The sequence below is a fragment of the Enhydra lutris genome, unplaced genomic scaffold (genome assembly GCF_002288905.1).
Source record: "Enhydra lutris kenyoni isolate GAN:26980312 unplaced genomic scaffold, ASM228890v2 scaffoldscaffold9, whole genome shotgun sequence".
NCBI lineage: Eukaryota > Metazoa > Chordata > Mammalia > Carnivora > Mustelidae > Enhydra > Enhydra lutris.
In genome coordinates this window covers 59008235-59024540 of record NW_019154093.1, presented here as the reverse complement: position 1 = coordinate 59024540, position 16306 = coordinate 59008235, and the positions used below count along the sequence as shown (strand labels likewise).

General features: G+C 38.3%; 2 protein-coding genes across 7 annotated transcripts in view; one reads left to right on the top strand and one right to left on the bottom strand.

The window, feature by feature from the left end:
- LOC111142803 (family with sequence similarity 69 member A) overlaps positions 1-4493 on the top strand; it is a 131452-nt gene extending 126959 nt beyond the window's left edge. For 2 of the 3 annotated variants that reach the window (XM_022496118.1, XM_022496119.1), the window contains 2 exons: positions 1133-1309; positions 2462-4493. In XM_022496118.1, the coding sequence (XP_022351826.1) occupies positions 1133-1309; positions 2462-3274 (990 nt within the window). In that variant the 3' untranslated portion in view covers positions 3275-4493. The remainder of the gene's footprint in view (positions 1-1132; positions 1310-2461) is intronic. The other variant, XM_022496120.1, reaches the window with a different exon arrangement.
- A 239-nt stretch (positions 4494-4732) lies between these two features.
- LOC111142805 (ribosomal protein L5) lies at positions 4733-14990 on the bottom strand. 4 transcript variants are annotated; one of them, XM_022496121.1, is made up of 9 exons: positions 14854-14990; positions 14163-14418; positions 13086-13155; positions 12889-13004; positions 11610-11744; positions 9843-10045; positions 8363-8540; positions 5369-5457; positions 4733-4902 (listed from the first exon to the last, which is right to left on the bottom strand). In XM_022496121.1, exons 2-9 carry the CDS (start codon positions 14163-14165, stop codon positions 4803-4805), a joined length of 894 nt encoding a protein of 297 aa, XP_022351829.1. In that variant the 5' UTR covers positions 14166-14418; positions 14854-14990; the 3' UTR covers positions 4733-4802. The 4 variants fall into 4 exon arrangements, 3 of the variants coding, with proteins under 3 accessions (XP_022351829.1, XP_022351831.1, XP_022351830.1); XM_022496123.1 differs by lacking the exon at positions 14854-14990 and having other exon boundaries at positions 4733-4844; positions 5383-5457; positions 14163-14541; XM_022496122.1 differs by lacking the exon at positions 14854-14990 and having other exon boundaries at positions 5369-5454; positions 14163-14222.
- Between the last annotated feature and the right edge of the window lie 1316 nt (positions 14991-16306).

Here is a 16306-nt window from a genome sequence, read left to right as displayed (position 1 = left end):
GCTGTGAAGTGTGTAAACCTGGCGATTCACAGACCTGTACCCCTGGGGATAAAAAGATATTATATGTTTAAAAAAATTAAAAAAAAAATGTGCAAAGTACTTAAATAGGCATTTCTTAGAAAAAGATACACAAATGGCCAATAAGTATATGAAAAGATGCTCAGCATCACTTGATCATGAGGGAAATACAAATCAAAATCACAGTGAGATACCATTTCATACAGGTTAGGATGGCTATTGTCAAAAAGTGGAAATTAACAAGTGTTGACTAGGATGGAGAGAAATTGGAACCCTTTTGCACTGTTGGTGAGAATGTAAAACGGCATAGCCACTGAAAAAAACAGTTCCTCAAAATATTAAAAATATACTGTTCTTATGATCCAGCAATTTTACTTCTGGATACATATCTAAAAAAATTGAAAGCCGAGTCTCCAAAAGATATTCGTATTACACCCAAGTTCAGGTCAGCATTATTCACAATAGCTAAAACATGGAAGCATCCAAGGGTCCATTAGCATATGAATAGAAATGCAAAATGTGGTTTATCCATACAATGAACTATTATTCAGTTTTAAAAAGGAGAAAATTCTGACACATGCAACTGTATGTATCTTGAGAACATAATGTTCAGTGAAGTAAGTCAATCACAAAAAGACAAATTTTGTATAGTTCCATTTATATGAGATGCTTAGAGAAGTCAAAATTATAAAGATAGAGAGTAAAATGGTAATGCCAGGGGCTGAGGGGTGGGAAAGGGGAACAGGGAGTTATTATTTAATAGGTATAGAGTTTCAATTTTACAAGATGAAGAGTGCTACAAAAGGATAGTGGTGATGGCTGCACTACATTGTGAATGTAATACCATTGAGGTGTACTCTAAAAGTGGTTAAGATGGTAAATTCTATGTTTTTAATATTTTATAATAAAAAATTGGAAAAAATAAAATTGATCATGGCCAAAAATATATTTAGGCATGAATTACTTTTGTAATTTAAAAGTTACAGAAAAAAGCTAAATCTCAATGTTTTGTTACTTGTTTGTGTGTTTTTATAAGAGGAGGAAAACACTAAAAATACTTGGTAAAGTTTTCTGCTCAGCCTAAGGACTAATTTGTCATTCTTTTTTCACGTAGATGTATTTAGGGATTTGGGGTAATCTGCCAGGTGTTGTGAAATGTCAAATGGAACAAGCACTTCATCTTGATTTTGGGACTGAATTGGAACCAAGGAAAGAAATAGTGCTATTTGATAAGCCAACTAGGGGAACTACTGTACAGAAATTCAAAGAAATGGTCTACAGTCTCTTTAAAGTAAGTATATATCTATTCACATGTTGCTAATGTGAAGTGGTACATTCTTCTGAAAGAGTTAGCAAGACCTCATCCTAAGCCATAAAAATGTTGCTATTCTTTAACTTATACCCAGGACTCCATCTTGAGGAAAAAATTCAAACAAACAAAATCTGAGGAGGATGCTTACCTTAACATTATTTATGCTAGCTAAAAATGTCCAGATATGAAAGAGAAGTAGATGAGCAGCTGTATAGTTTGACACTGTACCTGATACACAGTTTTTAAAAGGTGGGGAAGGGCTAAAATTAGTATACATGTCCTGACTGAAAATTATTTTTAAAAAATTTAAAGAAATATTCATACAAAGATTAAATATATTAAAGAAAAAATTTATAATATTGGAAATAATCTTTTTAAAGATTTTATTATTTATTTGACAGATCACAAGTAGGCAGAGAGGCAGGTGGGGTGTGTGTGTGTGTGTGTAAGCAGGCTCCCTGCTGAGCAGAGAGCCCCATGTGGGCAGGGCTTGACCCCAGACCTTGAGATCATGACCTGAGCTGAAGGCAGAGGCTTAACCTACTGAGCCACCCAGGTGCCCCAAGAATCTTTTTATTGGTGTCATATTTTCACTCAAAATCTTACTTTTAAGTTTACATTTTCGTACTATTTTAAGAAACTTCACAGGGACATATTTTTTAACCACCATTGGAACAATACAATTTGAAGAAAACAGTTGTTAATGTATTGACTACAAAACAGGAGAAAATAATTTTCTCCTGTTTGACCCTTATTATAACTTATTATAACTTCAGACCTTATTTGACCCTTATTATAACTTCAGACATGAGCACATTACACAGCAATTTTGCAAGTAAATGTATGAATAAGACAGAATAATTTGTGTTGGATATCAACAGGGCCCAGGGAGCTATGGGAGCTAGGGTGGCCCCTTTCTTAAATATACTTGTCGGTTTTACTACAATTATATAAAACATATTTCTAATTAACTCAGTAAGCATCATAAATATTTGGAGATGTATTAAGTTCCTTTACAGAGACTCAGTAACAAGATTATTACTTAGCATGGTAATCCCCATAAAGTTAGTATGTATATTACATATGAGGAATTGTTCAAACCTATATTTGGCTAAATTCTTACCGTTTTAGGCAAAGTTGGGTGACCAAGGAAATCTCTCTGAACTGGTTAATCTCATCTTGACGGTGGCTGATGGAGATAAAGATGGCCAGGTTTCCTTGGGAGAAGCAAAGTCAGCATGGGCACTTCTTCAACTAAATGAATTTCTTCTCATGGTGATACTTCAAGATAAAGAACATACCCCCAAATTAATGGGATTCTGTGGTGATCTCTATGTGATGGAAAGTGTTGAATATACCTCTCTTTATGGAATAAGCCTTCCATGGGTCATTGAACTTTTTATTCCATCTGGGTTCAGAAGAAGCATGGATCAGCTGTTCACACCATCATGGCCTAGAAAGGCTAAAATAGCCATAGGACTCCTAGAATTTGTGGAAGATGTTTTCCATGGCCCCTATGGAAACTTCCTAATGTGTGATATTAGTGCCAAAAATCTAGGATATAACGATAAGTATGATTTGAAAATGGTGGACATGAGAAAAATTGTGCCAGAGACAAACCTGAAAGAAATTATAAAGGATCGTCACTGTGAGTCTGATTTGGACTGTGTTTATGGCACTGATTGTCGAACTAGCTGTGATCAGAGTACAATGAAGTGTACTTCAGAAGTGATACAACCCAACTTAGCAAAAGCCTGTCAGTTACTCAAAGACTACCTACTGCGTGGTGCTCCAAGTGAAATTCGTGAGGAACTGGAAAAGCAACTTTATTCTTGTATTGCTCTCAAAGTCACAGCAAATCAAATGGAAATGGAACATTCTTTGATACTAAATAACCTAAAAACATTACTGTGGAAGAAAATTTCCTATACAAATGACTCTTAATTCATTTGGACATTGTGATTATAGGAAACAATTCTAAGGAAAAATTTTGAGCATTTAAAAAAAAGATGGCTTCTGATTCAAATCCTTGCCAGTTACACAAACCCCTTTCCCCTGGTTTTAAGAAGTCATCATCTTGAGATACATTCAGTTGATTGCTGAAGTAATGGCAGGAGGTATAGGATGAACAGGTCCAAAGATTTCATTCCTGCTGTTGGAAGCCCTGGTAGATTTTCCAGTACATTCACTGTGTAACTATTTTGACTAATGACCTAAAATAATGCTGTGAAATCCTCATTCCATAAACATAAACAGTGCGACTATTTTGTAGATTTGTTAGCCAAAATACCATTGCTGGAATTATTGTTTGCATTGAAACATTGAAGCTGCTGTTTAAAAAAAAAAAAAAAAGTTATATTTACTGAAGTCTTAGCATGGTAAAGTTTGCACATTAACAGAAATTAAGACTGCAAAGCAGGTAAAGTTACTCACTTATAAACAGATGTTGGGTTAATAGCATGGTTTGTTATATTTATAGACTTAAACATTTAGACATCAAATGTTAAATGGCTTCAGAATGAATAATCATTGATTAGCCTCTTAAAATTAAAAATCCATCAAAACATGTTCTACTTGGCAATATGTAATTGCAAATTTTAGAGGCTGAAACTGGATGAGCTTTCATCATCCTAGATTTGATGGGTCCTTCTTAGTGTCCATGAGCTCAGTCCTTCAAAACTGACATTCTTAAGGCCATCAACCCAATCCAGATCCATTTATCTGAATTTGAGCTATGGAGAAGTGGGACATTAGGAGACAGACTGAAATCATGAACTTTCTAGTAACAATTTTCCATTTTTGAACAGTATTTCCTGTTGGCCAAAGGGCTATTTCTTAACAGGCATGTAAATTTTTTTCATGTGAACTTGATATGCAAGTTATTATTTGCCCTTTAATGTTATTTTTATGTTAAGATCTGGCATGTACCTTTCAACATCTCCATAAAATAGAACACCTCTTTTGAAGACCCAATATATTCTGCTCAAAAGTTTCACCTGATTGAAGTGAATGTTACAGTTATGTGAACTTCACTGAAACAGCTTTCTCTCAAAAATTAAAGCCATTGATTAGCACCAGTTTTGCTTTTTTAAAAATTGTTTACTCTGAAGGTACTTTTTCTTCCCACCAGCCATCTGGTTACAATAAATGAATGGAAGAAACATTTCCTAGTGCACAGTTGGGTCTCTTGCTTGCCAGACTGTTTCGGGAGGGCTGCACATCATACAACCAGAAGGATAACTCCTGTCAGGGAAAACAAGACTGAGAAGCAGGTGTGAACTTTGAGTCAGTATGTGAAGTCACACTTGTTTCTTCAAAGAAAAAAAAAAACCTGTCAACTCCTCTCCTTTTGTATTTCAGATTATTTCCTACAGTTTCATTAATAAGAGTTTAACACAGATAGCTGCTTGATGAATAAGTTTATTATTGTCTTTATCTGAAAAATCTTCATAGAAAATTGTGGTTTGGTTTATTAGCTCTCAGCAGCCCGCTCCTGAGCTCGAAGGAAGCTTGCCTTCTTCTGAGCTACCCGATCTTTCTTTTGGGCAAGAGACATTTTGGGACGATTCCACCTACAAAACAAAGTAAAATAAAGAGATAAATGTAATTTTTAACTATTACCGCTACAGAGGATAGAAAATAGTTAACTCTGATTGAAAAAGACTGTAATCAGGCCAAACAATCAAGTTCTAATACACATACTTATTTATTATCTTAATCTAACTTTAAAAATGGAGTAACTGGTAAAAATAAATAAATAAATAAATAAATAAATAAATAAATAAATGTTTAAATGCAGTAATTGGTAGTTATACTGTACTGGGATAGAATAGGTCAGCTCAGTAAGTACCACCTGAGGCTAATAAATTTCTATCACCACAATTGCTTTAGCAAACCTGGTTCCCCTCACTTCTGCAACATCATGCAGAGCTAGTGATCGAGTTTGCACAACTTCAATGAGAGTGTGAATAAGAAGAAACAAGGTAAGGAACTCCTTTTAACCTCTTTCTCTTGAAAAGACAACAGTAAGATGCATACCTCTTCTTTTTAACTTCTTTCTTAGGCTTCTTCTCATAGACTGGGTTCTCTCGTATAGCAGCATGAGCTTTCTTATACATCTCCTCCATCTGAAAGAAAGCAAAGCAAACAGTACTTGGTTTCATTTCACATGCCCTAAACAGTCATATAATGTGCACTTCTACTACTTGTTCTATTTTTATCCCTAAACCAGACTGTCAAAAGGAACTAGGTCAACGCTGGTATCTCTTTAAATTCTACATGTAACCCACATTTTCTTAAGAAATTACCACTGGCAATGTGAACTGACACTATTCACAAAACTCACACTCAAAAATTTGCATGTATTTCTGAGGAATTCAACTATACTTTGAGTCACTCAAGTTGAGAGCAAATGGGTTTCTGTAAAAACATTTATGTTCATTTACGTATTATCTGACCTAAATTCTTTTATTCAAGTGAGGATTTGTGCCAAAACAAAGTACTTAAGATGGTAAGAAGAAGAGTATATAGGGAAGAGTACAAAAAATTGCTATAAATTCATTTTTGTTCTCCCATATTTCCCAAATTTGTATTTTCCATCAGTATCTGACAGGTCTTCCAATGCTACTCCCAGCACTGCATACCAGGGACCTCTTGTATCTACTACTACTAGGTGCCTGTGGGAACAGAAAGTTTGAATTGCCCCAGAAAACCCCCAAACACCATCCAATTAGATCTTAAAGAGAATTTTGTTCTAAAACTCATCAAAAACCAATGCTGAAATTCTCTGAATTACTTCAAGTACCACCTCTAAATAATGACTATTGATTCTATGGAAGATCAAGTCTTGAAGCAGCTATAAAATACCTGAACGTTCACTATCCCAATCTAGTAGCAATTACATGCCCCTAAAGAATAAAGTAATCCGGGGTGCCTGGGTGGCTCAGTGGGTTAAGGCCTCTGCCTTCGGCTCAGGTCATGATCCCGGGGTCCTGGGATCAAGCCCTGCATCAGGCTCTCTGCTCAGCAGGGAGCCTACTTCCCTTCCTCTCTCTGCCTGCCTCTCTGCCTACCTGTGATCTCTGTCAAATAAATAAATAAAAATCTTAAAAAAAAAAAAAAAGAATAAAGTAATCCAACTCTAAAATTACTCCTTCAACATAAAGAAAATGGGATTACTACATGCATCTGTGTAAAACTCAGCAAATGAAAATAATGCAAACACTGCATGAGACCTCAACTACTTAAATCCCTCCTGAAAATTAATTTCTCTACCTCTGCACTCTATTATGGCTTTCCACTGTATTTAACGAATCCATTTGATGATGTCAAATGTAGTCATTTAATAAATCTAAGCAACTCGGTCCATTCCTTCCTAAGAGACAAACAGGATTCACAACCGTTTATGTAGATAATAGCACCGAGTTTTAAGTAAAGACCACTTTCCTCTTGGAGACATGTCAGATGTCAGCAGAGGAGTTTAGCAGGCATGCATAAGAGGCCTCCAAAGATCAAACTGATGAGCTAGCCAGGAAAAGTACATCAGCCTAAAAGTGGTCCAGCTGAAATATATCAAATATATAGGAAAGCATTAGAAAATGGCTATCTGAAAGCAGCTTGAGATTTTGAAGTTTTTGAACAAATTTAACATTACCAGAGCAAGAGATGTCTTAGGAAGAAAAATTATGCAGGCCAAGTAAATTATAATCACAAGTAAAAGTCCTATTTACCAGAGTGAACAAGGGCAATTAAATAATATACAAGTATGGGTTTCTGAAAACTAACATGCACTTGCATTTACTAATATAAACTAATGGCATACTACCCTTTTCCTAGCTCAAAAAAACTCAAGTTATGTGTTTATTAGCCCTAGACTGTACTAAGCATACAAATAACAAAGGGATCTTTTCCAATTTTAACTCTTTTTAAGAACAATTTTCACAGGGTGCCTGGATGGCTCAGTTAAGCATCCAACTCTGATTCTGGCTCAGTCATGATCCCAGGGTCCTGAGACTGAGGCCCCCCCATGCTGGATGCCTTCTGTCCCTCCCCCACTATGCACTCACTCAAAGATATTTTTTTTTCATAACCAAAGCAGTGTGAAAATAGAAATTGTGCACTAACATAACAGTCATTTGATAGGTAACTATTAATTTATTTACAACTCCATAGTTGTGTACAAGTTTTATAAAAATCAATGCTAGTTTTGTGTTCTATGCCTATCTTCCATGACTACAGTGCGTTAATAGTCAATCTTAAAAATACAACTTTAGGCTGATAAAATTTCCAACATTAAACTCACATTTGCAACATCAAGGAGAACTAGTAATCTAATCTGTACAACTCCCCACATCCATGCTGAGACATTCAGAAATTCTGTAACATAGAACTTATTTGCTAAAAAGAAACTTTCTTCCACATGGCTTCAAAATGAGTTAACTAGAATCTTTTATCAGACAGGACAGATGATTCTAACTATGACCACAGGAATTAAGTCTACAGATTTAGAACAATCAAATATGTAAAAGCCACCAAAGGCTTCATATTTAGATCCTTGAGGCCTTCAGTACCTAAAAAATTCCTAAAAGCATGTTGGTAAGTCTAGTTATTTACAATTACCCTATTTGACTTTTAACTTACCCTCACTCAATATCCCAACTTCATCTCATTCCATTTTAAGATAAGAACTGTTTATTTAAGTCTATCTATACCTATTAACATACTCATGTTCAACTTTTAACTATTAACCCAAAATAAAACTACTAATAAACCCACCAAAATCAAGTAGTAAACCTATAAATTGGGGCAGCCTGAGTGGCTCGGTGGGTTAGGTGTCTGCTTTCAGCTCAGGTCATGGTCTCGGAGTCTTGGGAGAGAGCCCGCACTAAGAGCTCTGCTCAGCAGGGAGCCTGCTCCTCCCACCCCACCGTGTGCCCCTCTGCCTACTTGTAATCTGTCAAATAAATAAAGTCTTTAAAAAAAAAAAAAACCTATAAATTAACTAATACAGGCATTTTTAGTTAAAATTTTTACCATGTCTGGAGTTACGTTGTTCTTTATGTATTGAGAGAATTGTTTCTTGTATGCATCTTCGTCTTCTTCCATTAGGTAACGCATATAATCTGCAACATTCTGACCCATGATGTGCTTTCGATGTACTTCGGCATTGAATTCCTTGCTTTCTGAATCATAACCAGGGAATCGTTTGGTACTAAAATAAAATTTTTAATATTTTAGTATTATAAGGATTAAAATCAGTTCACTAACCGGAATTCATTTCAGTAGCTGCCATCAGTCCCGTCTTGAAACAATTAATTGCATCATATGCAACCAAAGGACCAACTACTGACTGCTCAGTTAGTGGGATATCATCATTCAGCAGCTTATCTCTGAATTCCAGGATAGAAGAGAAAATCATGCTACAAGTACATTTAAAGCCATGAAATGTACCAAGTTTCCACCACTAAAATGAGTTCTCCTTATAAACATAAGAAAGGGTTTCAAAACTGCTCCCTCCAAATCCTAGAATTTCTCAGTGCTGCCTCAGGGCACATGGGAATAAGTGATTTTTTGAAGACCACATCTGACAGGTGTCTTGCAAGAGACCTGCAGGTCCTCAAAAAAATATGCCCCACCATTACAGAAGTTCCAGTTAGGTTACATTTTAAAGGCTAACCTCCCCAACCCCAAAACCTAATATTTTTGTTAAGGATTCACCAACCTCTAAAATATCCCTAAGAAGCTAATTAATCATTTTTTAAGATGCATCTACTCAACAAGAACAAAAACCATTAACTCAAAACCTAGGAATTAATAAATTCAAACCTACTCAACTTCTGAGAATGGTCTATAATCTTATTTCCAGCTAAGAGCTGTCATAAGCCTTTTCTCAAACTTTTTTTCTAGAGCTGAGAGTTCCCATAAATGAGTAAACCAACTTTCATTCTGAATGAAAAGAAAATACACTGGGGGGGGGGGTGCGTCAGTGGCTCAGTGGGTTAAAGCCTCTGCCTTCAGCTCAGGCCAGGATCCCAGGATCCTGGGATTGAGTCCCGCACTGGGCTCTCTGCTCAGCAGGGAGCCTGCTTCCTCCTCTCTCTCTGCCTACTTGTGATCTCTGTCTGTCAAATAAATAAATAAAATCTTAAAAAAAATAAAAAAAAAAAAAGAAAAGAAATTCACTGGGAGGGGATGGACTTGAGGTGCTCATTTCTAACCAAAACTAAGCTACAACACAAAAGCTAGTTGTTTCATCCCTGCTTTCCCACTACTGGCTCCAAAACTTTGAACAAATCCTTTACCTCTGAACCTCAATCTCATTTATAAAACACATTACAATTCCATCCTGCCCTGCCAGGTTTTTGTGGAGTACGAAGCATATAGCAGGTACACAAGGTACACAAGGATAGCTACGTACTAATTTAATTGATTCATCCAGTAATCTCCAAAGTCTAACCAGTTAGAAATGGAAATACTGGCAGTCCAAACAATGAAGCCTTGAATACTCTATTACCTGTGAGGGATAGACAAGCCTCCATCCACTGCTCCCTTGAGGGCCCCAAAAACTTTATTTCCAGTAGTAGTTCTGGCAAGCCCTGCATCCAAATAGCAGGTGAAGGCACCAGGTTGACCATCAATGCTTTCCACATTGTATTCATCTCCAGTCACTTCCACTTGGCCTTCATAGATCTTGTCCATGCCAAACCTATTAAGGAGCTATTAACAAAAAAGCCAGTCTAAATATATTCAAATAATTCTAACATTATCAAGTCACAACTTTAGGGACGCCTGGATGGCTCAGTCGCTGAGCATCTGCCTTCGGCTCGGGTCATGATCCCAGGGTCCTGGGATCGAGCCCTGCATCGGGATGCCTGCTTAGCAGGGCACCTGCTTCTCCCTCTCCCACTCCCCCTGCTTGTGTTCCCTCTCTCTCTGTCAAATAAATAAATAAAATCTTTAAAAAAAGTCACAACTTTAATGACCTGACACCTAGGAAAATTTTCCTTCAAAATTCACTTAACCCTCTGTACTAATTTACTTTTAAGTACTAAGATGCTACAAAAACAATCTTCAAATATTCAATTCACCACCCCTTTGTCTTATAGCTTCTGTATCTTTCCTACATGTCCATACTTGATTTATGCAGTAATCAATTAAGATGTAACCATATCTATTCAAGAAATTTTCCATATTTCCTCAGTCCTATTTGGCTACAGTAACTCAAGAACCAAGTATTAAACGTTACCACATGTAATTTGATTAATTTGATTAAAATCTTAGAAGCATCTGGGCATAAGAGAACATCTTTTATGGCTCTACTCTCCAACTACATTAAGTTAATAAGGGTGAATCTTCTGCCAGTACACCTAGCTACTGTTTCTTACAGTGTGACTTACATACAATGTTCCTCTCATGTATGACATTGTTCCCCACTCTTACCCAAACGTGTTTACAATCAATGAAGATATAGTCCCTAACAACAATGCATGCTTAACAATTCCAATACAAAACAAGATCAACAAGTAACTTGAGAAAACAAAATAAATAAAAATAAAAATAAATAAAATAAATAAATACAAATAAATAAATAAAAACAAAATAACAAAAAAACAAAAATAAGACAAAATCACATTTCCATCTTCCTGCATATTATAGGAAATGCTGCCACCCAGAGGCAAAGATAATTAAAACAAAACCAAATCCATTACCCATGGCTAACCCCCACCCAAATTTAAGACATTGTTTCTCAAACTTTAACATGTATATAAATAACCTGGACATCCTAGATTCCAAGGGTGTAAAGTCTGCATTTTAAATGTACACTGATTGATAAAAGACCTATACTTCTAAGTAGCAAAGGTCTGCAAAGTCAAGGTATCTAACTAGCCAGAAATGGCTATTCAAATTAAGGTAAAAATTCAGTTCCTCAGTAGCATTAGCTACATTTCATGTGTTCAACACCCACATGTGGCTGGTGGCTATCATTCTTTGGTTTAGATTCCACTGATCTAGACCTACTCAACAATGCAAAAAAACAAAAACAAAAACAAAAACAGAAAAATTACCTCACCAGAGTATTAGAAAATGCACTGCTGTCTCAAATTCTGTATTTATAAAGCTGTCCTTCCTGATGACCCCACAAGCAACAGCTCAACAGCAGACACTCCTCAGAAGCCACAGCTGAGGGTATCTTCCTAATGTTATCAACATCTACCTTGCAGACAACTCCAAACAATGAGCTAGGTCCAAAATATACTACTTAAAGATATCTTCTACATACCCTGCGGGCCAGCAGCAGGCCGGTACAATATGCTGCAGCATAATTTGTCAGGCCAACTTTCACACCATACTTTGGGAGTTCATGAGCATAAGCTGCACAAACTATCATATCTCCTTCTATGCGGGCATAAGCAATCTGTAAGAGAAACAACAGGTTAGTCACCTGTGCTTTCAACTGTTTGCTTACTTATTCTAGGTGCCTTCTTTTTCAAAGGACTTAAAAAAAAACAGTGGGAAACAAATCTGCAACACTTAGAATCTGTCTTTATTAAACCTACTCAATGAGTTTATGGCTTGGTCAACTACTTCTATAAATGTGTGTCATAATATCGCAAACAGAGCTAAAATTACCATATAGACTGTAAACACTGAAATGCCTTTGAGTAAGTTAGGGACTGTTGTTCCTAATAATACTGAAAACAGACTCTTAGCTGCATCAGCCAATGAATCAAAGAGGCACAGTGAAAAGTCAGAAATAAATCTGATTATTTCAAATATCTTCTGAACTACGCATATCGAAGTCCAATGTTTCTGACACCATTTACTTATCTGAACTCAGGTATGAAGGAACACATTGTCTTCACAACCAAAAAATTAGTTTGCCCAGAAAACAGGTGTGCCTGCTCCCTGCAAAGACTCAAAAAATCTTAACTGTGAAAATTTACTCTAGTTGTAAAAGCCCAGAAAACTCATTTCTAGGAGCTAACTGCCACTTTGTAAAGGACTTTTTTGGGGGAGAAACCTTCATACTTATGTATCAAACCTATTTCAAAGAGAGGCAGGAATAAAAACAATCTTAAGAGCTGAATTAAAACTTCACAACTACCTACCTCTTCAATAAGGAGTAGTTATATGGCACAGAAGGCTATGTAGAGCAGGTCAGGATTTAGTCCGTGACAATTTCTGTTATTCTACTGGAACTGCAATGTGCCAGAACCTTCTACTTGGCCTCAAATTTATCCTCTTACCCCTATAAAATAGCATAGTAGCCTAGATTTCTCTAATCCTCTTTCTGCCCATTAGAAAACAAGATTAAACTACTTTGATCAGGATTGCCACACATGGCTAATTTTCAGTAGAGTATTTTCAAGTACCACCCTCCCCACTCAAGCTCCAACTTCAGACCTACTAAAAGGAAAAGTACTACTCAATGTTTTTAGAATGCCAGGCACTAGAGGGACCTTTTAATCCATACATGTTTTGCTTAAGTACAACTTCTCCAGCAGTGAGTTAAAGAGGTGAGGTAACCACTCACTGCCTGAATTTAGAATACAACTTACCTGACAGATGATATCTCTGTTGGTTACACGAACTATCATCCTGTATTTAGGTGTGTTGTACTTATTTTTATCTTGAATTACCAAGCGTTTCCTGGCATAATAATCAGTTTTACCCTCTGAAAGAAAAAAGTAACTTAAGAAAAGTCTATTCCACTGCAGATTCTTCAAAAATTGTGAACATGAGTAAGTGACCATACCTCGACGTCTTCTAAATTTCACTTGGTATCTCTTGAAGTAAGCCTTATTCTTGACAACCTTCACAAACCCCTTTAAGAAAAAAGAACGTTATTAAAACTTTGATAAACTGTTTATATTTTTGATATCTGAGTTAACTGCATCACAAAGTAACACTTTAACTTCAAAAGTGAACCCGTTCAACTGTCACTTTTGTGGAGTCCAGTTTCTCAAAACACCAGGGGGTCAAGAATCACCTTTTCTACTTCCCATCAGTCACTTTTCCAAAGCGCTGGTCTAGACAGCAATCAATCTCGCCTAACGTCAGTCTGTTCTGAACACTCCATGTCCCAGTTTGGAAACCTAACCTCCAATTTCCCTCGTACTGTTCATGCACGTTTTTCCAAAGCCTAAACCACTTGCCACGAAACTCATCTGGTCAAGAGCATATTTGGCAATTACTTCCGATTAAATCAGCATCGTTTCCCACCTATCAAAGCAACACACCCTATCCCAAAAATCATTAAAAACTGGTGCAACAACAGTCTAGAGAAAGAAATAGGAAGCACAGACCAAACTAAATGAGTTCCCTTTCGGGGCCCAGAGAAGCCACAGCCTCCAAGCTGACTGCTAGGCTTAAAAGCCACTTTTGAAAGACCCACCAACCCCACACTCTCCCGAAAAAACCATGGAAACAAGTCAGTGGTGGATGAGTCCGGAGAGCCGCAGCCCATCTCCACTCAGGCATCTCCTCCCCCCACCCCACCCCCAGTGAGACCAACTGCATGCAATCCTCCCCACTGCCGGTGCCAGGTCGGACGAGCCGGTATTATCCCCTAAACTTGTCAACTTAATTCATCCCCCCCTCCTCAATCCGCCGCCCTAGCTCCTGATCTTCTCTGTCAACCCCTCCCCCAAAGTTTGCGCGGCCGGCGGCAGCCATTAAGGCCACGCTGGGAGCCGCAACCCTACCACAGCAGAACCCTCAATCCAACGCCATCCATCCCCTGCACCGTGCGAGACGGACCCTACGCTGGCGTTTGGGGAAGGACAGGGAACCCGCGTGCAGACGTAGCCCAGACTCCCCAGTATTGACTTACCATCCTGCGGATCAGAGACCGGCGTCCGCGGCTCGCCACAGACCAGCAGGCCCAGCAACACTCGGCTGCGGGAAAAGGCCTCGGCTCGTGCGCAGGCGCAGTATGTAGCACTGACGATCACGCCAGCGACGTGTGGAAGAGAGACCGCGCCAGCTCAAGGCGTGCGTTGCACTGTCCCCTGCTGGCGGGAGGACCGATGCCGGACTTCGCCAGGCGGTAACAGAACTTCAGTGCCACTGAGTCCCCAAACTCCGGGCTGGTAATCCCCACAGAGATGGGAGGTAAACAGTAGCCGGGAGGATTATAAGAGGTTTTCAGTTTCCTATGCTAATAAGTTGCTTCGTAACAAACATATATGATTTTTGTAAATAGGAAAAAATACTTAAAACTAAATAGAATATATTTGCTGTGAAGCACTTTGGCCCCCTCCAGGTTACCATCTCCTGGACTACTCGTCCTGCTCCAGAGCGTACAGAATCCCTTCTGGAAGCTTTATCCCAGTCCTTCAAACCAGAGTGAGGGGCCCCTTCTGCCTTCACACAGTACCTTCCAACTTCCTTCAGCCCGCTGTTGCCTGTGAACTCTCTAAGGGTGGGCCCCCCTGCCCCAGTTCACCTTGAATCTCCAGCAGCACATGTGCTGACGTTCAGTAAGTACTCGGGGTTTGTTAAATGATAAAAGAACTTCTCACCGCTCTGTTTTCTCCTTCCCTTTGCTTCCATCGTGTTTCTTGATCTCTGACAGCTTCTTTAGTTTTCCCTCTCTCCATCACTCTGAGCTAGTCAGAGCTTAACTTTTCTCTAAGTCCTTTTCCCCCCATTCTTTTAAAACTCATTCTAACAAGGGAATGAGCTGACTCATTCTCCACACGCGAACCAATCAACAACCAATCGATCAAACAAACAAAAAGCAGCTCAGGAGAAAGTATGCCCATACCAAACAGCATTTCAAAGGTGGTCTTTGGACTTCTGCATGGGAATCACGTGGGTATTAGCTAAAATGCAGAAATCTGAATATCCCCCACCTCTTACTGAATCAAACTTGTTGGTTTGGAGTCCAGGAATCTGTGTTTTTAATTTGGCCTCAATCTTAATCAGTTCAGGAGGTCTCAGGAAAGCAGAAGACAGAGTGACTAGATGGCTCAGTCATTAAGCATTTGCCTTTGGCCCAGGTCATGATCCCAGGGTCCTGAGATTGAGCCCCATGTGGAGCCCAGCGGGAAGTGGGCTTCTTTCCTCTGCTTCTGTTCTGGCTCTTGCTGTGTCTCTTTCTGTCAAATAAAATCTTTAAAAAAAAAAAAAAAAAAAAGGAAAGTAGAAAACAAATCCTGTTTTGCCCAGTAATGGAATATACTGACTCTACCAGGAAAAGAAGACCAATTACCCGCACAGCCGTGTAAAATAGTACCATCCTTAGAATGAATGTTAACTCTGTACTCCCATCCTTCAAAGATTTAAACTTACTCTTGGGAGATGAGTATGCATATGTTTAACTTAGCAGAAAAAAGTCATTGTATCAACTGCTCAATGTTAGAGCAGAAAGACGGGTCTGTCATACAGGATGACAAGGTTAAGTGGGCTCCAGAAAACTGCCACTAGAATAAATTAGAATTAGGATGCCAATTTCCTCTAGCTTCAATTTGTAACTTCTTATATAACGGGGAAAATGTACATGGAGTCCGCTCTGGCCATTATCAACAGAGCTCTCAAGGAGAAATGTTAAAACACTCCTCATAAGCAAGTGTGGTTCAATCTTTGTTGAGTAACCATCAAAAGTATAAGGAAAGAAGAGGTCGCCTGGGTGGCTTAGTTGATGAAGTGTCTGCCTTCGGTTCAGGTCATGGTCTCAGGGTCCTGGGATCAAGTTCTGTTTTGGGCTCCTTGCTCAGTGGGGAGCCTGCTTCTCCCTCTGCCCGAAGCTCCCCCTGCTTGTGCTCATGCTTATCTCTCTGACAAGTGAAATCTTTAAAAGGAAAAAAAGAAAAGCATAAGGAAAGATCTGTGTAATTTGTATTTATAGAAAATACTTAAAGATCTTTGTTTTGGTGGTTCATTAATTTATTAGCCGTGAAAGATGCCACATGTCTTTGTCAGATCCTGCTTACCCTGGAGGGTGGAAGCACCAGAAGGAAAGTCTCCCCGGAA